Source organism: Euprymna scolopes, chromosome 22 (assembly GCF_053919585.1).
Source record: "Euprymna scolopes isolate OS-2025 chromosome 22, ASM5391958v1, whole genome shotgun sequence".
Taxonomy (NCBI): Eukaryota; Metazoa; Mollusca; class Cephalopoda; order Sepiida; family Sepiolidae; genus Euprymna; species Euprymna scolopes.
In genome coordinates this window covers 32,854,073-32,878,252 of record NC_136503.1, presented here as the reverse complement: position 1 = coordinate 32,878,252, position 24,180 = coordinate 32,854,073, and the positions used below count along the sequence as shown (strand labels likewise).

The window sequence follows — 24,180 nt, the reverse complement described above, 5'->3', positions numbered from 1 at the left end:
ACTATGAAATGAGAAAACTTTCATTTTCAACCTGTATGCTTTGTGTCGAGTAGTAACTATTGTGATTCTAATTCATAAAACTTTCAATTTATAAAATGTTAATTCCTTTCTCATATATACATACACACACGTATATATATATATATATATATATATATATATATATATATATATATACACGTGTATATATATATAAACAAAATACATTGTCATTTTAATTATATATATTTAATGATATATATATATATATATATCATTAAATATATATAATTAAAATGACAATGTATTTTGTTTAAATAAAAATATCTGCCTAACTTATACTTTTTCTATTATTCGCGTTTCCACTTCGAAATGAAATAAAAATAGTGGAAAATAAAGAATAAATCCGCCGAAATTCTTAATAAAAAGTTCAATTATTTGAGCAATTATTATTATTTCATATTTATTTCTATCTGAAATACTTAATTCTTATTATGCGATTTTGTTTTGGTTCCTGAAAATCAGACATTCAAAGGCAGCTACAAGACTGCCCAAGAGAAGGCCGATAACTAGCATAATAAGAGTTCCCGAGAAACCACCGAGTGTGACGGCGTAGAAAGATTCCCTCACCGGTCGAGATAATTCGTTGTCAAAATTGGAGCACTTATCTTTCCACCAATGGACCTTGAGCTCATGAAGGCGTCCGTCCTCCCTCATCTCCAGAATCCCCTGGTTTATAGCTGTAGCCAGCTTCAGACCCGGTCTGAAAGCGAAGGAGTAGAACCTTTGCGATGCAATCATGTCGTCGACTAAGACTAAATCACATGGTTTTTGATTGGCGATGTATTTACCCATCATCGACTCGACAATAAACGCATAAGGCCTATCGTACGACCTCCTCACTTCAGACAGACCCTGCTCAATGCTTGGGTGAAAAGATTTTCGCCTGTTGACGTCGTCGTAGATGTGTTTGAAGGCTGGAACCTTGCTGTTCTGGAAGAACATCTGGGTTGAACCGCCTTCTATCATGCCGTAATCAATAGTATTCTGAGCAGACAACTCCTTCAGATCTGAAACATCGGGCAGTTTGTTCCAGAATTCATCCCATTGAGAAACGATCCGTATGTAATTCGTTAAACTGGCTGTATAGGTGATCAAGAATAAGGCACAGAAAAACCACCAAGTGAAAACGACTATGCGAGCTCCAACAGAACGGGGCGTCCTTTCAAAACCTGCCAAAGACATATAAAAAATAGGATTACACTTAAAAATAAATGTTAAACCCCAAATAACAGTTAAAGAAATATAGATATAAATATAACAGGCATGTAGAAAAACATTTCTGTTTTTTTTTTTTAGATAAGGATATGATTCATTTTATTTTAATTATTCAGATTACCGTTTTCATCTTAAGTACCAGTCGATGTAACCTTCGACCTTCTTTAGGTATATCTTGTCAAACTCGGCAATATTTCTCCCGAACTCGGGAATCTTTATGTCGAACCCTAGCATCTGCAAAGATCCGTAGCGTAGTGGATAAAGTACTAGGTAAAATACAGTTACAAGTTACAACCTTCTAGAGGTTTAAGATTCAATCGCCGGTGTGGGTAATGCCATGGCTGATGGAATGAGAACATGCGTTCTTCGTGGATTAAATAAAGATTTATGTTTGAATTTTTGTGCAGATGCGCGAGTTCGACCGAAAAATTCACGAGTTCGATGAAAATATTTCTGAGTTCAACAAGACACGCCTGAATACTGCCGGAGGTTATATCGACTGAAACATTGTAAAACTCAAGACGAAACAATAATCTGAACAATTCAAACAATGCGAATGTATGAAAAATTAAAAGAATGTTAATATCAAAATGTAAAGCATTATTTAAAATTGTTCAATATCAAATAATACAATCAAATCATCAGGTGGAATTTTATAATTCGCTTTTATCTTCAAAAGACTTCATAAGAAATACTTCATTTAAAAAAAAAAACGTTTATTTTTTTTTTTTTAATTTACGAAGCACCCTATACACATATATGCATGCATGTACAATTAAATATATATATATATTGAAATCTGTAAAATCGCCCATTTTTAGATCAAATTACTGTATTGCCTACTCCAGTTGGGGATCCATCGTGATGCACCGATACAAAACCTTACATCGTTCTTACACTGACTTAGCTCACAATACATTGCACTGTAGAGAACCTACTACTGATTTCATAAATTATATATATATAATGACTTGAATTAATGTATAAAATGCAAAAGTCAAGTAGCAAGCACCAGTTGTGCTTAAAAGAAACATACATTTCGAACGCGATCTTGTGATATAAAAGAATCTACTTGTATTATTATTCATCGGACTACTGTTCTCATCTTTAGTGTGATTTTCACAACGTTCCGGTCGATATAACCTCCGACCTTCTTCATATTTCACTATTGATGCAATTCTCTATCTGTATAAAAGCCAAGTACGTCCAATGATGAAGTACTGCCGCCACATCTGGGCTGGAGCTGCTAAAAACAGCCTATCCTGCCTTGAAAGAGTACAAAATAGACTTTGTGGCTTAGTGGGGGATGCCCTTTTCTCTTCCTTCCAACCTCTCTCCCACAGAAGAGACGTTGCGAGCCTGTCTTTGTTTTATCGTTATTTTCCTGGCAAGTGCTCGTCTGAGCTCCAATCTATTGTCCTCCTTGTCAAACTTTCAAGGAAAACACTCATCTAGCTGAACCAACTATCAATAATTTCCACCACTCTTTATCTGTGCCTAAACCTAAACGTAGATTCCATGAACAAAGCTTCATTCTTAGAACTGCACGCCTGTGGAATTCTCTTCCGTTAACCTGTTTCCCACCTAACTACAACTTTGATGTCTTCAAGTCCAACATAAACAAATTCCTGATGAATCGACACTTTATCAAATCTCCAATACTAACGATTACTACGATACTATCCCATTGATTACTGTACACACCTTATTCCCGAGTGGTTTCCGGACCTTGATAAGTGGTGACCTCCATGTAAAAAAAAAAGTGTATCTTGTCGAACTCGGGAATGTTTCTGTTGAACTCAGGAATTTGGACGGAATTTCGAGCAGAACCCTTTATTTACTTCACGGGAGTAGCGTGCTATTGTTCTGTCAGCGATGACTGGATAGAGGCCCTAAGTAATTCGGTGATCTGTCGAGGGCCGGTGTGTCAACACGATTATGCGGTATTTGAATTAAGATGCTAAAAATAACTATATATATATATATATATATATATATATATATATATATATATATATATATATATATATATATATAATTATATTAATCCTGAGGTTACAAATATTTGTACTTTTTTATATGTTCGAGACAAAAATCTGTATTTTTACTATTATTCGAATTGAATTGTGGAACTAAAAATATAAAATAATTTACATGTTTTATTTTTTATTTTTTGCTTTGAACGAAAATTAAATATCTTTTAAGTTTTTCGTTGTTTGTCACAAACAATATCAGTGAATGTTATGTTTTTATTTTATGTTCTCATTAACTATATAATATACATGTCCGAAAAAGTATATTAAATATCAAATAAATTCAAGTTTATACAAAAATAACTAACAAAATCGTTTGTTTTTTTTTTTTGTTAGAAAAAGTTTACAAACGTGATTTATTGTTCATCTTTCTTTACGTTTGGTCCATTAACCAAAATTAAGTCATTATCTCACGACATCCTAAATAATATAGCAAACAATGTCAATGAAAAGATAACAGAATACATTTCCTTGTACAATTTTACTCAATATAAAATAGAAAACCAATGTCAAGAACTACAATCCCTCGTACCCCCTCGACGTAAATAACCCCAACAAACCCGACAAGCAACACAATCCCACTTCTTCACAGTAGACATCCCCAGATGGCAGAGAGTCTTTTACTCTAATAGATTCTTCAATAGTACTTGTAGATTTTGGATTCCCCTTCCGGATCTCTGTTTCTGTGACTGTACTGACATGCAGAAGTTCAAGTGTAATGTAATCAGACATCTTGCTGCTCAACTCTCTGCATAGTATGTCCCAGATAGTAGCCTCCTACATCAAAGTGGCACTGTGCCTAGTTTGGGATGAAAATGGAGTAATGAAAATAACAATTAATAATGGCCGATTTGTGATTTGGTAAATTTGGGTGGCAGTTGTGATTTTTGAAAAGGAATTTTAATTGGTTGATAAAAATTGTAAAATTGATATTTACTTGGAAAGTATTTTGATTTATTAACAATTTATGAAGTGAAATCTTATTTCACATTTTCATCTTTGTTTTATTAAAAAGTTTTGTTTGAAAAAATATATAATTTCCTTTCATCGCATTTTCGCAATGTTAAAGAACATTTTTACAAAAACCTTACCATAATATTTACGTTTCAATTTAAAAAAAGGTAGTCGTAAAAAATGTAAAAAAAAAAAAAAGTTGCCGCAACTTTTTAAAAAATGTTTTCATCTAACGAAAATATCGTTAATTTATTGATTTTACTGTCGTAAATTACAATATGAAAACAGAAAAGATTCTCTTAATAACTTCGAAACGATTCTTTTAATAACCGCGTAAATTTTGTATTATTTATGATAATATAAATAATACAAAATTTACGCGGTTATTAGCTTTGTTACAGTAAAAACCTTCGTCACAGCTTTCTTTTTTTAATGTTTTTATTTAATAAAAAATATCGTCAGATCGAGTGTACTAAATTATTAAATAAATTAATTAAAGAATAAATGAAATAATTAAAGAATGAATGAATCTCTTAGTAAACGAGAGTTGTCCCCCTTTGCACAATGACAAATGTAAAACAGTGCCTATAATTAAGTATAGGAGGTATGGATTATAGTATGAGTTGAAGAATTTGTGTTATTTTTAAGTCTGTGTAAATAAGCTATACGTTCTTTTTTTTTTTTTTTGGCGCTGTTTTACAGTCTGTCACTCTGCAGAGGGAGACAACTCTCGTTTACTAAGAGATTCGTCCATTTTTCACCTCATAATTTAGGACGCGATATTTTTATTGAATCAAAACATTAAAAAATCTGCGACGACTTTCTTTAATGTAACAACTTTGATATAATTATTAACACAAAATGTAGTCTTTAAGAAACTTTTAACACAATCGTTTTTGTTTTCATATAATTTATTATACTAAAACCAACAAACAAACGATGAAAACATTAAAAAATAAAGCTGCGGAATTTTTTTACTTAAAAATAAATGTTATGGTAAGGTTTTTAATAAATAATCTTTAATCTTAAAAGATACAAAGGATGAAATGTTAAAAGATGCGACGACTTTTTTTTTTTACTGTAACAATGAAAAAGCGACGATGGTTGTGGAGGAATTTTAAATAAATAATACAACATGTAGACTTCAACTATTAACTATTTCATATCATAACTTACGACGCTAAAACCAACGATATTTTCATTAGATGAAAACATTTAAAAAAAAAAAAGAAGCTGCGGCAACGGTTAATTAAAAATGTTAGGGTGAATATTTTTTTAATTAGTCTTTAACCTTAAAAATACAAAGAATGAAACGGTTTAATAACTTTTCTTTTTGCTGTAATAAAGTTTATAATATTAATAACGCCAACATCTGGTTTTTAACATGACAAAAAACGAAAATGTGATGACAGAGGAATTGTAAACGAAGTTAATAACATAACAATACAAAATGTAGTCTTTACAGCTTTTTTCTACATTTTTTACGACTTACCAAGAGATTAAATGCGACAATAGGAAATTATAATTTTTTCAAACAAAATATTTTAATGAAATAATGATAAAAATATGAAAAAGGGCTGTGGAGTTTTTTTCTTATTTTTTTTTTTTTCTTACTGAACAAAGCTTACAATAACATTTTAAAAACGTTGCAGCTTTTTTAAATGTTTTCAAATGTTTGAAAATATCGTTTGTTCGTTGGTTTTCTCTTAGTAGTTTCGTAAAAACTACAATTTGTATTATTAATGTTAACATCTTTTTTTTTACAATTCCTCCTCAACTTCCTGTCTCGTTTTCATTGTTTCAGTAAAAAAAGTCCTTGTATCTTTAAAAGTTTCATCCTTTGTATTTTTAAGGTTAAAGACTATTTATGAAAAACCTTACCATAACATTTATTTTTTTAATTAAAAAAAAAAAATGCTGCAGCTTTATTCGTAAATATTTTTTGCAAATATCACTTTTTCGTTGGTTTTAGCATCATAAATGGAACGATATTTTTTATTTTAAAAAAAAAAAAGCTGCGACGATTTTTTTTAATGTAACAATGTTGATTACATTAATAATACAAAATAAAGTCTTTACACGCACGACTATTAAGAGAAAACCAACGAACCCACGATATTTGGCGTATTTTTACAATTTGTTATTGTGTAGAGGGAGACAACTCTCGTTTACTAAGAGATTCGTTCATATTTTTCATCTCATAATTTTGAAGGCTCGATTTGACGATTTTTTTTTTATTAAATCAAAACATTACAAAAAAAGGTTGCGACGAATTGTTAATTTTTTTAAAACCTTACCATAACATTTACTTTTTAATTTTAATAACAATAATAATAATAATAATAATAATAATAATAATAATAACAACAACAACAACAACAATAATAATAACAATAATAATAATAATAATAACAACAATAATAATAACAATAATAACAATAATAAAAATAATAACAATAATAACAATAACAAAAATAATAATAATAACAACAACAACAATAATAACAACAATAATAATAATAATAACAATAATAATAATAGTAGTAACAATAATAATAATAATAGCAATAATAATAACAATAATAATAACAATGATAATAACAATAATAATAATAACAATAATAAAAGCAATAATAATAATAGTAACAATAATAATAATAATAACAATAATAATAATAGTAGTAACAATAATAATAATAATAATAATAATAATAGCAATAATAATAACAATAATAATAACAATGATAATAACAATAATAATAATAATAACAATAATAAAAGCAATAATTATAATAGTAACAATAATAATAATAATAATAACAATAACAATAATAATAGTAACAATAATAATAATAATAACAATAATAATAATAATAACAATAATGATAACAATAATAATAATAGTAACAATAATAATAACAATAATAATAAAAATAATAATAACAACAACAAACAACAATAATAATAATAATAATAATAATAATAATAATAATAATAATAATAATAATAATAATAAGCCGCAGCTTCTTTTTTAAATGTTTCCATCTAATGAAAATATCGTTGGTTTTAGCATCGTAAATTATGATATAAAAAAAGAAACGATTCTCTTAATAGTCGTGTAAAGACTACATTTTGTGTTGTTAATGTTATCAACCATGTTACATTAAAAAATAAGCCGCAGATTTCTTCATTATTTTTAATGTTTTGATTTAATAAAAAATATCGCGTCCTAAATTATAAGATGTAAAAATGGACGAATCGTTTAGTAAACGAGACTTGTCTTCGTCTGCACAGTGACAAACTGTAAAACAGCGGCTCTCTTTTTGTTATAGTACGAAATTTCAATCGCAAAATTGAGAGTTGCTTCCCTTTAATTTAGTTATCTCCCCTTAACCGTTTTATCTTCGTAACAGTTATAATTTGTTCTGAAATTCGTTTTAGATTGTTAATAGGCATAAATAGAATCGTGCTTAATAACTAGCAGTATTTATCGACTTAAAATGAGACTTAACTTATCTTCTTGGAGGCACCTCTATTGAAAGTGTTTTTGTAAGGCATATCTGAAAATTCTGATTCTGAAGAAAGCAAGTCGATGTTTGCACGCACATCGTTGCTTCATTGTAAGACATGAAACGAATACTGTCATTTAAAAGTTATAAAGAACCATAATATATTTTTGAATTCTTTTAATTTAATGTGAAAATTGTCTTTCATCGTTCAAATCTATCTAGAATTTTAGTTATATCCTATATAATATTGAGTTGCTGAAATTGCGTTGTATTTTCATTGATCTTTATAGTTCTCTAAAGGAGTCTTTTCTATTTAAGTTAAATTAAGGGTATATATATATATATATATATATATATATATATATATATATATATATATATATATATATATATATACATATATATAAATATATATATATATATATATATATAAATATATATATAAATATATATATATATACATATATATAAATATATATATAAATATATATATATATATAAATATTAGTGATGGGACGATTCCAAAATTTTTACCGATTCCGATCCAGTTACTGATTCCTTTCTAAATTACTGATTCCGATACGATTAACGGTTCCGATTCTTTTAAAATTTATAAATATTTAATTAGAGATCGATATTTATTTTTAAATTTTCAAATTATTACATACCCCCACTAGGGGTAATTTCCGCGTATATTTTTTTCTCAAGTGTTTCCCTTGTAATTGATTGAAAATTGGAAGGCAACAAAAGATTTATTTTGATTTTAAAACAAAGCCAAATTGTATCAGTTCGTCGTTAGTGTACAACTGTACAAAATGCTACTTGAAAATTTTCATAAAAAGTTGAAAATAGTCGACGATTGGTAGGCAAAATGAGAAAACGATGTAAGAACAAAATATTTAACAACACCCCCTCCCATTGTTACGAACGAATTTTTAAATAATGTTACTATTTAGAATACCATAATGGGGAGGGCGTGGGCTTTGTTAACTAATATATGTCTTCCTTCTCTGAATGAAGTTTAAATTGTATCTTAAGTATAAACATTTGGTGGGTTATTAAATTTATTTACTTTGCTGTAAAAAAAAACGAGATACAAATACTACTACTACTACTACTGCTACTGCTACTACTACTACTACTACTACTACTACTAATAATAATAATAATAATAATAATAATAATAATAATTGTCTGATCAACACGTTGTTATCATTTTGCGTTATAATAATAAAGGAAACTTATTGTTTGGTGTTTTATTGTATTTTTACCACTACATTTTTCCAACTGTTTACATAAAATCGCCTAAATTTTTCAAGCTATTTACATATAATCGCCTAAATCGGGGTTTTCTTTTTTAGGTGTATTAGAATATAAGTTGTTTATAAGCATAATGAAAGTGGTTTGTCATACGTAATTTTATGTTTATTGATTAAATAAAGGTATAAAGATTCTTGTGAAAATAAATTTTATTCATTTTTATTCATTAGAAAAATATTTTCCCGGTATGCCACACAGAGATTTATCGAAAAAGTTAATTTTGTTTTAAAAGCAAAATATCGACTTCAGCTTCGTTGTTGGATTTTTAATGATAAACGTCGTTTTATGTTTAATCGCTTGATAAAAATGTAAAAATCTTTTCCTTTTTTTTTTTTTTTTGTAGAAATTTTTTATCACAACATGAAATTTGGCGCACTGACGTACTTTTCGGCGAACCAAAATGACAGATTGAAATCTGGCGTGCTGGCATCCCCCCATCAATTACCCAACGATTTGTATGCAAAATAAGAAAACAGTATAGGGAGAGAATAGTTAAGGAAACCCATCACATGTCATCAACATAGTCTCCTCTCAAGTTTTCTCGGACAGTTGTAACAACTTTTTGTAGAACAATTTAACTTTGTTCAGTTTCCAATTTTACTTCTATATTTGGAGATAAATCTTTTCATCTGGGGCTTCCTTTCAATGGCTGCAAAAAGCAAGTACTCACTGATCGCCAGATTTAAAGATCGGGAAAGAACGCAAAAGTTATATAAAGTTAATTTCATGTATTGTGGCGATCGTTGCGATCGATTTCTGACACGGTGCATTGCTATGTGAAAGAACACTTTTTCATTCGTGGCCGTTTCCTGGCGGACTCTTTTTACAAACACACTAATAATGCTATAAAATGATTTATGGTTCTTCCTTTCTTAGTGTTACTAATGAAAAAAATATTGGCCCTCGTCTATAATACAGCGGCCAAAACCTTATCTGCTGATGTTTTCGTTTTTTGTCGTGTTGAATGACTTTTACTTGCTGGTGTCCACTTCGCTACCTGCCAATTTGACGTTAGAGCCAGAGGGTAATTTCATCCATTGTCACATATGGACGAAAAATCTCACTTTTGTCGCGTTGAAAATGCTACAAACAACACTATGAATCAATGACGCGTTGATGTTTTTGATCGACTGTCAACAAACGTGGTATCCATAGATATTCATGAAAAATGCTGAACGCATTTTTATATCTTCAGTTCCCTTCAATTTCTATTTAAATTATAAGTGTTTACAAATGTGTAGAGCTTTTGGTGTTTTCCAAAGTATTTGGCCAACCTGAATGTTTACCATCATTTATGTTACTACTATCGGATTTGAAGTCAACAACTTCTTAATTGTTCTTTCTAGTAGAGCAGAGTCCGAATAAAAGCAATGCCTCCTATGGATCAGAGAGGCTTGAATATTTCATTTTTATGATCACTGAACTCATGCGTTTATGACCTGAAAGTTTCATCTCTCTGTTGCAGATATTGACGGTATGCGACTCTAAGAAAACAATGGAATGGGCAATCAACATTCAGTGGCGCCCGTAGAACGTTTACGAATTTCATGCACTTGATGTCAGCACGGTTAGGAGATAGGTCCGTCGATTTCAGAGTGGCAGCAAGGATGTGAGTGACAAAGCGTGCTCTGGACGTCCATGCACAGTCATCACTTCGAAAATGCTGAGCACCTCGACCAACTTATTGAATATGTGTCAGTGCACTGCAAACGATGTTGTTATTCTTATGAAATCGCAAAGCGTGTGCTAGTTGTGTTCCACGAATACTCACGCAGGACCAAAAGAACCACCGACAGAATGTCTGTCAAGACTTGTTAAATCAACATGAAACTGAAGGTGACGGATTCTTGGACGGAATCATCACTGGTGTTAAGACTTGGTGTCATTACAACGAGCCGAAATGGCAGCCGAGAGAATGACACTACTCACACTCCCCAGTAAAGAAGTTCAAGATGTAGACATCTGCAATAAGGTGACGTGCACTCTCTTCTGGGACATCCTCCTGAATTTCTTGAAACCCATTTCAAACCCAGCTTGACTGTCGATATTACCTATGTAAGGCTAGAGAAAATGGAAACATTTCGTTTGCAATAAGATAATGCCAGACCATAAACAAGGTTGATGACCGCCGAATGCGTGACAATGGTCAGCTAGACCGTTCTGTCTCATACAGCGTATAATCCCGATCTGACACCGTCAGATTTCCACTTGTTCGAATCTCTGAAGGACGCATTACATAGGCAGCATATCTCTGACAACAATGCCGCAATAGCAACCACGAAAAAATGGACCGCCTCTGCAGGCATTGACTTTTACAACAGATACATCATGGCTCTTGTTCATCGCTAGCAAAAGTGCATTCAGAATGTTAGTGACTACGTAGGAAAGTAAATTCCGGATCACGAAATATCGTTCATTTTAATGTGTACCACACCCGCCTTCGTGTCCCTTTAACTTTTCGAGTTAAAAATAGGAGGTATTACTTTTGTAACGACCCTTGTATCAAGGTATTGTTTTGCTTGAACATTGTTTTGTTGGGGGGTTTTTTTTTCGTAAGACTTTAATGTTTTATCAACACAGAATTACGATTTTCCTATTATTTTGAACATTTGCAAAAGGAGCTTTACTTAAATAAACTGTAATTTGTAAACTGGACTCAAATTTTGTCACCAACTTACTACCAGCATTCTGCAGGTAGAAATTGTTAGCCTCCGATTTGTGGTCAACATAAAATCTTGTTTGCAAACTATTTAGTTAGAAAACATATGCCTAAAAATCACAAGTATCCATAAATACTTGAATATATTAAAAACGACATATCACATTGACACACCGGTTCTCATTGGATGATTGAAGTTAAGCAACGTTGAACCTGGTCATGATCAGAATGGTGACCATTTAAAATACTAGGCTTTGTATGTAGGATATTGACATCTACTTACAAGAGCTGCAAAAACAGCGTTGGCATTTCATCTAAAGAGGATTAAAATGCAACTGGAGATCGCTTGTGAATTCCACAATTCCACGAAACTTCCTCCTTCAGAGGAAGTTGGTACAATTCGCATAGGGTGAATGTCGCTTCAGTATAGTACAGTATATACAGAACTCGAAGGATAAAAGCTTCTACAAAAGTGACTTAATTCGGTATTTTATAACCTCTCAAAAATGTTGGCATGCCATAGAAAAAAGCAACCCATCACCAAACGAACGAATCATAGATTTATGCTGATTATTTCGTAGCGATTATACTGATAATATGTTTGGCAGTTTTAATACGTTACAATCGAAAACAAGATACGCTTTTTGAACTCACCTTGCCATGTAAGACTGCTGGCTATGAACCAAAAACTGTTCATACAAGTGAACGACTCTCGTTCCCTGTCGTTGGCCAAACTGTTCATCGCCATCTTTCGCCATTCGACCGGACTGAAGTAGCAGATGATGTACAGCACGGTACCGGTTGCCATGATGCCGATAAGTGACAACAGCCAAACACTCGACGACATTGGCGCAAAGAGACGCATCAGACGATCACCAAAATCCGGAGTGGCATCTGGTTGCTTACGCATTAGAATTGCCGGTCCATTACTCTGGAAAGGCATGGAGAATTGGACGACTGCTTGTCTCTGGGACGTCACCGTCAGCGGCCCGGCTGCTATATCGGCAGTCTACAAGACAAAAAGAATAAAAGGATTAATACAACAGGATAAATCCATTAAAACTGTGCATTAAATAATGTAGTAATTAAATGATAAAAAACGAGGTTTCAAACTTTACAATGGAAGACCGACCGACAGAGATCCCCATAATATTGAGGTTTGGACGTATCTAAAACTAAGATACGTCTATTCAATCCGTGAGTTTAGCGACAAAAATCATTTTTCAGACTGATGTGTGACTGTGACTCGATGATCGTCTTGGTGATCGCGCTACGATAAAACTACACAAAACAAGCACTTGATAAAATCAGTTAAGCTCTATGGTTGTGTGTGATACCGAAGAACCCCAAACGTTGTTCGTCGTAAGCTATCTGCCCGCGTCAGTGCCTAGCGAGTTATTCTCAGACCAATCAACTCGCACGACTTCGACTAAAATCTCTACGATCTTACTCAGGGGAACCTCCAAGCCACCAACTGACCTAAATTAGACGCTGTCTTCCACTCTTGCTATCCCAAGAATATCTGTAAACTATCTTTAAATTGTCGCAAAATTCATTGCCACTTCTAAAATTGCCCGTAAACTAAATCTAAATATATCTATCTTTATACCCGTCTTTTATTGGACAAATCTTGATTAACAATCCTACTCAACTTTATTTCTGTGCGTTGGTGAACAACTTCCTATATCTCTGTTTTCCTGATAAACTTATTTCCTCCTTTTGTCATATTTTTCCTCTTTTAAAAATATCTAACACATTGGGGAAGGGAACATCAATAGTACAACTCTTGAATAGTCGGATAGAGTGTATATGTACTGTATGTATATATGACGTGGATATAACGCGTGTATAAACGAGTTTATTTACTGTTGACGTGTCGTCTATTTGTATTCATGTATTTCGTGTGATTGTCTCTAGTTATGTGTATGTTTTAACAGTTTAGTTTTATGCATGCATGCGTGTTTACATATAACAACAGTAAAAGGACGAGTAAAATTCGGTTGATCTTGCGTTTACGAATTTTTAGAAAAAACTTCAATATAGAGATTCTTACTACAAAAATCTTGATTGTATGTACAGCATTTATTTTTCGATGCTTCCCCTTTAAAAAGGCATGCTGGTCTTCAGTTCTACATCTTAATTATCAACCTCTTTTGAAGCCATCATGGTTCGTTGATCGTCTCCATCAACCTCTCATTGCCGACTCCTCGTTACAGATTGACTTAACTAACTTTTCTCGTACTATTCTAAAATTCATTATGTAATTACTCATGTAACTAAAGAATTAAAACCTATCGCCTACTGTTCTTCCCAAAATCTATATGTTAATATTTTTCTTTGTCTGCTAAATTCTCAATAATATACTTAGTGAAAACATTACTATCGGAATGACATTTCATCCATCAAGTTTCATTCCTGAAAACTATTAATGTGAATATTTTTATTCTTCTAAAACAACTTTTCGCATCGATAATATTTTTCTGTCCGAACAACAATAATTACCATAATCAACTATCAGCAAAACTAACCGGTATTAATATAATATCACATGATAAACTTAATGACCGAGGAACAGTGCTCCTCTTCGATATGTAAATAATGTAATAAATTAAAAAAAACTATCTTCATAAAAGACTAGCTGAAGTATTGGACTACGATAAAACGTTACTACAATTATAATTGAAAAACAATGCTTCACTCTTATTATATTTTGACTTCTTTAAAAATGAAAAGAGCAGGTAATTTAATGGCTAACAACGCAAAATATGAAACCGGCAAAGCATAATCAAATACAGGCAAGTCCATTTTACCTAATTGTTAACTATTATTTGCTAGCAATGTACTCTTAAAATGAAATACATACATACATATATAAACAATATTGTATGTGGATCACAATATATATATATATATATATATATATATATATATATATATATATATATATATATTACATGGAGGTCACCACTTATCAAGGTCCGGAAGCCACTCGGGGATAAGGATTATTGCGTGTACAATAATCAATGGGATAATATCGTAGTAATTAGTAGTAGTATTGGAGATTTGATAAAGTGTCTAACTTAAGGGGGCGATTCATCAGGAATTTGTTTATGTTGGACTTGAAGACATCCAAGTTGTAGTCAGATGGGAGACCGGCAAACGGAAGAGAATTCCACAGGCGCGCAGTTCCAAGAAAGAAGATTTGTCCAAGGAATCTACGTTTTGATTTAGGCACAGATAAAGAGTGGGAAAAATTAATGACAGTGGTTTTAGCTAGACGGGTGTTTTTCGTGAAAGATTGGCGAGGGTGGACTAGAGATTGGAGCTCTGACGAACACTTGCCATATATAAATATATATATATATATATATATATATATATATAGTACTCCACATACAGTACTGTTCACTAAATCACATCTCATCAGTGCAGCTATACTAGCAACTATCTCAACTATATCAGATCTGAAAATCGACCGTCTAAGTAACAGTAGGCGCTCCCAACCGTTACGCTATTCGGATACTGCTAAGATGTATGTGTGTGAATTAACAATGTTCAAACATTGTCCAAACGCTTAAGCTGCGTTTGTTTACATGAAGAGCATTACTTGATATGCTAGTGGTAGTTTGATTATCACTTCCTAATATGCTCAACTTTATATAGGGAGCAGTTATAGTTATCTATATACGGCACTGTTTCGTTGTATATATATATATATATATATATATATATATATATATATATATATATGTATGTATATATATATGTGTGTGTGTGTGTGTGTATGTGTGTGTGTGTGTGTGTATGTATTGAAATAAAATTTCCCAGTTTTGTATTCAACTATAGATATTAATCACACAAAGTACATTTAGATAGCTTGTTAGACAATACTTTTATATGCTACCGCTTCACTAGGAGCAACCACTCATTTTCAGGGTCATTTCAAAACAAAGTTCAGTTTTATTTACTGTAAAATTATTTCAGATTTTACTGATATTTCTATATATAATTCTCTCTTGAGAAGTGTTTATTTTATTCTAATATCAGTTGGATTATATATGTGTGTGTGTGTATGTGTGTGTGTGTGTGTTTGTGTTGTGTGTGTGTACGTGTGTGTTGTGTGCTGTGTGTTGTGTGTACGTGTGTGCGTTTCGTTGAACAGCCGGGATTCTTCCCGTTGTTTCGCTTGAGATCTATTTTTGTTTCGAAATTCTGTTCGAGTGTAAAAAAAAATTGCTATAAACGCGACGTTTTCAACTTCAACGAGTCGTCTTCGTGCGCGTGGCCGCGTGATTAATTAAAAAATTGCGTTTAGTGAATTTATTGAAAAAGTCGATTAAAATTGTTTAAAAGCACTTACGCGTACCCCCCCTCTCTCTCTCTCTCTCTCTCTCTATCTATCTATCTATCTCATATTGAGCCTGATTGATGGTCGGTTTGTTTATGCGAATGAGTAAGGCTTCTATGATCGAAAGGCGTAGGTTACAAATGAAACGACTTAAATGTCGGTATTTTTTATTAATATATTTCTGAATTCAATTTTTGGAGGTGGCGTGTGCTACTGGATGTATATATATATATATATATATATATATATATATATATATATATATATATATATATATGTGTGTGTGTGTGTGTGTGTGTGTGTGTGTGTGTGTGTGTGTGTGTGTGTGTGTGTGTGTGATTTTTCTGTTATAACATAATATTTGATATGATTGACATGCTTTGGTAAATAAAATTAGCCGCGACCCTTCCCGCAGCCGAAGAGCAGATAGCTAGCCGTTTTGGGGGTTAACTAATGTTGTATATGAATGATTTTATTTTAAATTTCAGTCCTAATTAAGAAACGTAAGGTCCTGATAGACAGATGCAGTTGACCCCAAAGATACCACTCCAAAGATACCACTCTAAAGATACCACTCTAAAGATAGTCCAGAATCCACTCATTGTTTTAAAAGTGGATGTCTATTCATAATTTTTAAAATGTAATTTAGGTCAAACTCGTCGTCGTCTCTTTCCTTATGAATATACCAACGTATATGAAGATCAAAAAAGATATTTAAAAACATATTTATCCTTGGTAAATCGAATATGATCTCAGTAATCACCAATAATATGATAACATTCAGCACAAATAATCGACCCTTAAATTACACGACCATGACCCCTTACTAAACTGCATACGTATTGGGTTGACATGCTGTAAAACAGTTTAGTTCTGGATAATCCTAGGGCTCATCTATCCAAACGCTTGCCTCCTGTTCTTCAGACAGTGTGAGTTTATTGCTTCTCCTTGAAGCACCCTGGTCAAGGAATGCCTATGGGGTTGCTCAAGCAATTTTTAAATGACCAAAGTTCTCATCTTTAAGGGGATTTGGCTCGACTCTTCACTACTTCAGGCCTTGTGTCACATCTTCTTGCTGTGAGAAGAATGTAAATACCTGTTGCAAAATAAAGTTCAAATTAAATCATGTTTTTAAATGTTAGTGTTCTAGTCGAATCTGGGTCCCTATTTGAGTTTAAACTAGATATGCGTAAACAGATACTACATAGACCCCGTTGTGACTAATAATATAATACAATGAAACTAATAATATAATACAATAAAACTGGTCTAATGTTCAAGAGAAAGTTTTTGGCCTACATAACTATGAGCATCTAGTTTTCATGTGCAAATTCTTGAGAGTGTCTATTTCTTAGTTAACATCCAACATCGTCCGCAGATTATTATGGAGAGGGTGGGACGTTGCTAATCGTGTGGTTATATATTTTTTTCAAACGGTCCTTTATTTTGATGCGATTTTAGGCTGCAGCATTACCGACACTAATCTTTCACTATTGGTTGCCAAACATTCACACTGCCACAATAGATGCACTGTTTATTTGTGCCGGTATATTTAATACAAAGAGCATTGTTTCCAGCAGAACTTATCTTGCTGTTAAGGTGAAGCGACCTAGAGATTGAAAAAAGATATTTGGCGCCATATATATATATATATATATATATATATATATATATATATATATATATATATATATATATATATACTAGCAGGCCGCCCAGCGTTGCCCGGTCGTAAAATACGCATAAATATAATATTTTTATTCATACAGACACTCAGACATGTGCAGGCGTGTTTTTTTCTAAACAGTTCACTCCTTGCAAGTAAAAAACAAATACTCGAGTTTAGATCGAAACCAAACCCCAAAGGCAGTAAGTCAAGTACGATGACCACTGGGACAGCTTGACACGATCTTGGAAATCTATTTTAAACATACTTATTCTTAACATAAATAATCTTTCACGTGAACGATTCACGCATGCGCATTCGTGAAACAGTTGACAAACAGATAAAAATCCGATGACGCCTCAAGTACCATTTTTAAATTTAGACTCATTTGCAGCACTTTTTCTCCAGATGAAAACGGATTAAGAAGTTTCCCCATGTCTCAATACCCTGTATAAAAAATTTTCAAGTCTGTAGATGAAAATTTCATTGAGTATATAGATTCAGAAGTGTCCTGACACACATTCTCACTTTTATAGGATTATAGATACATAAGACGAAAAGATGCTATCTTACGATATCAAGAGTAATTTTGTGTATGTGTGGATATCTCGACTAGCAGTAATTGTCACTTCCGACACTGATGCTTGCAAATTCTAAAACCTGAGTGTCTGTAGGTATTAAAAGAATTGTTAATATTATTAAAAAATATATGTTTATGTGTTTGTCTGTCCATAGTTGCATATGGATAAGTATATTTTATAAACCTATATGCCCTCTATTTATAGGGGAAGCTATCTAGTTAGTAGAAACAGTGGCTTCCACTTAGCATAAGACAATGGTCTCCGGTAGGATAGATTTCTCTTTGATACTGGCAGACACTGTCCTCGAGTGTATAAGTATTTGTAGGCAAAGAAAATGTACATCTAACCCTAACCGTATCCGTCTCATACACATACATACATATATGCATAAATATATTTCTCAAAACCTCTTGCCTTGATGGAGGGGAGACTGAAACTTGCGGCTATGGTTTCATATGATCTGAAATAACAGCAAGGGAAGACTTGATTTCAAATATTTCTTATATGCTATATCGCCCCTTTTTATTTTTGAAATAGGGTACGATTATGAATATCTCCAGTATCAAATAATCCTCATACATTGTGAAATTTACTTTATGTATAAAAATCAAAGAGGTTAGATATGACATATGCGAAATATTTGGAATCAAGTCTCCCCTTGTTATTATTTCAAATTATTTGAAACCATAGCAGGAATTTTTAGTCTCCCCTACATCAAGGCCGTAGGTTTTAGAGAAATATCAGATATTTTGTAATTCATATGCAAAACTAGGAAATTAAATGACTATGATTTAAACATTTTATGATTCAAAATGTGCTAAAAATAGACTGTAGATGATCACTTTAATGTACTACTTTATGGGTAAATGCCACACAGCACACTGCACAATTCAGGTAATCACCTTTCCATCTAGTCTCTATGTGCTAAATTCTGATTAATAGTTGCCAAGATATTAAACTTATAAATTGCCAAAAAAAGTGTTATATATATATATATATATATATATATATATATATATATATATATATATAGTGGTAATCAAATTGAATATTGAAATGCTCATATTTTTGGTACCATGGGACGACGCTACATGAAAATTTGCAGGCTTTTTGAAGATAGTAATACTATTCTATTGTTTAAAATTTTATGACAATTGGTAAAAAGAACCTATATTTTCAAACCAATAAAATATGCCCACATTTGTCTACATTTGTATATATAGTGACCTGGCAGTCCAGCTTTAGTTTTGCTGCTTTGGGATGAATTTTACTCAGTTTTTTTTTTTTTTTTTGCTTGTTTATCTCACCTTGGGGCAAGAGTTGGGCAATCTCAACCATAATTCATCATTTCTAAATATCAGTGGAGGTTCAAGACGACTGGAAACAATGCCGAGATAACCGTGACCATATACAGAGCCCCGAATTCTCAAATGCTCGTCCATCTGGTACTAGCTAGTCTCAAGGTTGTTTAATGTCGGTTATCTGATGAGAATTTATGTGCCAACATGATTATGCTGTATATAAATTAAACTAAACTATACATATTTAACATATTTCCACATACACGCATACACACACACGCATGCACACACGCATATATGCTTATATATATATATATATATATATATATATATGAATGTGAAAATATTTTAAATACAACTATATATATATGTTAGTTTATGACGTGTAGAAACAAAATGTGCTTTAAACAGAATTTTTGAATTGTTATCTTCATCAGTGTAGAGTAGTATGATGGGAAGTTTTGGTGCCAATTAAACACGAATGCAATCAAAAGGAAAGAAATGTAGATCAATCATATATCTACATATGCTAACCGTACGTCACACGCATAATCCAAACAAACTCATAGCAATATAACGTAACATTTCACACGTATATGTATACGTGTGGTTCGCCGTATTAACAAACATGGTAGGGACACAAAATCATTATCACACATACACAAAATCATTTATGCACATTCACACACACACACACACACACACACACACACACACACACACACACATATATATATATATATATATGCGTGTATGTGTATCTGTATATAATAAATAGATACTCGAAAGAAGGACACTTTTAAATAAGCATTAACTGTTTACCTTTGAAACGATCTCTCCAATCATGCCTGTCCAGTTTCCATCTTCGCGTTTACGACCATACGATCCATCTTGGACGGTGTGGATTTTGTATTTGAAATTCGCAAACTTGGCAAGGGAATCCAATAAGTCAACGATGAAACCTCTGTATGTAATATGGCCGGATGTTTTATTCACATCTTCCATCAAGTAAGGCTTGTTCTAGGGAGAGAAAGAAAAAGAAGACAAAATGCAGTTAGAATCAAATCTCGGTTAACGAAACAATTGGGTGAGGGACCACAATTTCAATAAAACAATTGGGTTAGGAACCACATTTTCAATAAAACAATTGGGTGAGGGACCACATTTTCAATAAAACAATTGGGTTAGGAACCACATTTTCAATAAAACAATTGGGTTAGGAACCACATTTTCAATAAAACAATTGGGTTAGGAACCACATTTTCAATAAAACAATTGGGTTAGGAACCACATTTTCAATAAAACAATTGGGGTAGGAATCACATTTTCAATAAAACAATTGGGTTAGGAACCACATTTTCAATAAAACAATTGGGTTAGGAACCACATTTTCAATAAAACAATTGAGTTAGGAACCACATTTTCAATAAAACAATTGGGTTAGGAACCACATTTTCAATAAAAAAACAATTGGGTTAGGAACCACATTTTCAATAAAAACAATTGGGTTAGGAACCACATTTTGAATAAAATAATTGGGTTAGGAACCACATTTTCAATAAAACAATTGGGTTAGGAACCACATTTTGAATAAAACAATTGGGTTAGGAACCACATTTTCAATAAAACCGATTTACCGAAGGAAATAATCTTTAGTTAATAAACTATGTAGAAACGGGTGACCAGTAACGTAATATGAATTTTCCAACGTCTTTTTAATCTTTTCTTATCAGTCTCCATTTTTAGATTTTTATGTCAATTTTACAAACAAATAAAGGAAAGTTAATATTTATAGTTTCAGTACAACAATTCTTTAGATTTTTTTTAATCTACTATTTTTAATTTATAAGAATTATTGATTCAAACACAAACAAACATATTTACGTCCCCCTTTTCGTATTTGGGCCGTACATGGTCAATAGATTGACACTCTGCATTGCTTCACTATCTCTTAACATTGTCATTGCAATGTTAGATCAATATTAAGCTTTTTCAGCAGTTACTACTATCTCTAGAAAGGCCACTAATGCCAGTCTGCTAGTGTCGCTCTGTATTACTCTTTCTAAGCTCGTTTTTTATATTCCATTTTCTATTTACAGTGTCTACCATTTTCTCTTCCACAATAACTTCATGCGCAACATCTCTTGGCTAAGCGCACCCTCCTATCGGCCAGTATTAACATGTCTTTCAGTAAAGGTGCATGCAATCCGCAACCATCCAACGACGGGGTAATAATCAACCAACCTCCTACTCACCGAGAAAGGTTCTGAAATTAAGTTAATGAATATCAGGAATAATAGTGGGCCAAGAATCGACCCATGAGGCACTCCCGCATTTATGTTATGCTGTTTGAATGAACGTCTATCTATGACAACTTAGCTGGTCCTATTGTCTAAGAAGGATCTAATTATGTTTAATATTCGTCCATTTATATCGTACGACTGAATTCCCATTAGCAGCCTTTCGTGCCAGACTTTGTCAAAGACCTTAGTTATATCAAGGGCTACAGCCCCGACTTCACCTGTAATATCTAGTGCATAGTATATGCGTTCAGAGCTGACTGTTTAAATATCTGCAGTAGAATGACATTTCCTAAATCCGTACTGTCTGTCAGAAAGAAGATTTGCTTTTGCAAGGTGGTGGACTAGTGCTTGATTGATTAGCATCTCGAAGATTTTAGCGAAGAGGGGGCAATAATTGAGAGGGTCAGTCCTTTCACCAGAATTCTTGTACACTGGTACTACAGAAACCATCTTCCAGCTATTAGGGAAGCAGATTCAGCAAGGCATTTGTTGTAGGGATTGGAAAGTACGGAGGCTACTTCACCTGAGCATTTCTTAATTAGTATAGCAGGGATGAGATCAGGTCCACACGTCACGGTGGTGTCTAAGTTTTTTTGTGACATCGTGGGCATGTGAAAGGGTAATTTTCATATCATCAATTGTGTCTTCCTTCCGCATAGGGAAATTTTGGAGGGAGTTGTTAATTGGCTCTGGGGTGGAGTTGGGGGCGAATCGCCGAGCATGCAGTTCCGCCTTTTCGGTTGCCGTGCAGTTATTTTTATACTGTCTCTTGCTGCGACGATTAGTCTTTCTGTGCTCTGCGTTATGCATTTGTCTCATTCTTATTTTGTGTCATTTTATACAAAACAGTCTTCTCCCCTCCAGCTTTCTTTTCCACATAGTCAGTCAGCATCCTTTGAGTATAGTACATTATCTATAGTCTTAGGTTTCCTGGACTTTCTGGTCGAGATGCCTCAGTTCTTCTACCAATGAAAAGGTCAGAACACCATACTCGTGATACTGGCCGTGTGTTTATGCTTTTTCTTTTATATAGTTTAGTTCCTCCGGATTTCTTGTTCTTCTCAGATATTCTATTCCAATTTTCTCTTTCATTTCTATTAATTTAATGGTGCCTGATTTCAAAACCCCCAAATAGTTGTAGCTGCCATGTTCGCCTAGCTTCCACATCTCCGTTTAGTAGGATAGTTTCATACATTTTGTTGCCTCTTATTACTAGCAGTGTACACCTTTCCATGCCGATTCCTATTTAGATATCCTTGTTGAAGATTTTCCTTGTGTTTATGAGCGTCTCCAGTTCTTTTTTGTTTCTTACAAAAACTTTTCAGGTCGTCCATTTACCTTAGGTGGTTCATTCTTTCATATGTATTATTATTATTATTATTATTATTATTATTATTATTATTATTATTATTATTATTATTATTATTATTATTATTATTATTATTTCACTCAGTAGGAGATCTCACACAGGTCGTCATCAGATATTGTTCACTGACAGTAACCGGTGATATCACCTAAAGTCTGGGTAACAACAAGTCTTCCATAATTATTATTTACTCTCTAAAAGTTCTCATTCATGCTATAACTAGTAATCATTTACTGACAATAAATTGTGGTGTTCCCTGAAGTCTTAGTGATAACAAGTGTCCCCAAATTTTCAGTGCTCTCCACCTCTTTTGATAATCATTGCAAATGACTTTGCATTTTTGCAACAGCATCTTACTATTGATTTATTGATGGCAACGGCCACTAGTATTCCCTGCGGTTAAGATGGCTAAAACCCTCTTTTATGTCCCAATGTATTTCGCAATATTCCAGTAGAGTTTACGTTTGTGCTCTCTCCCTGTTTTTTTCCATTTTCCTTGACCGTTCACAACTATTTTCTAAGGAGGCCGACACCACCATTTTCTTTGAGAGGGCGCAGTTAACTTGCGATTTTAGTCTCTTGGTCTCATGTAGTCGTATTTCTGTTTTTTTTTTTTCTATTGCCTCTTTCATGTGACTAGTAAGTGTTCGAAGTTTTTGTAGGTTGGATTTCGCATTCGAAGATTTTCCTTGCGATTTCAGCTGTTTTCATTATTACTGTCTGTTGTATCTTCTTTAGCCTTCCCTCTGATTTCAGTTTTTTCCATTCTTTTTTAAGGTTTTTCGCAATTGCTTTTAGTGCTCCTACGATTGTTGATGATATGTTGATTTTATTCATGTCATATTTCGTTTCAATTCTCTGGCAAGTTCCGTGTATGTGCTTC

At 32.7% G+C, this 24,180-nt stretch overlaps 1 protein-coding gene across 1 annotated transcript in view; it reads right to left on the bottom strand.

Annotated features, from left to right (window-relative positions):
• Nucleotides 1-416: 416 nt before the first annotated feature.
• LOC145243954 (putative glutamate receptor) overlaps nt 417-24,180 on the bottom strand; it is a 92,057-nt gene continuing 68,293 nt past the window's right edge. Inside the window, exons 3-5 of the mRNA XM_080107081.1 lie at nt 20,451-20,648; nt 12,387-12,741; nt 417-1,211 (exon numbers count right to left, since the gene is read on the bottom strand). Coding sequence (XP_079963207.1) covers nt 472-1,211; nt 12,387-12,741; nt 20,451-20,648 — 1,293 coding nt within the window. The 3' untranslated portion in view covers nt 417-471. The remainder of the gene's footprint in view (nt 1,212-12,386; nt 12,742-20,450; nt 20,649-24,180) is intronic.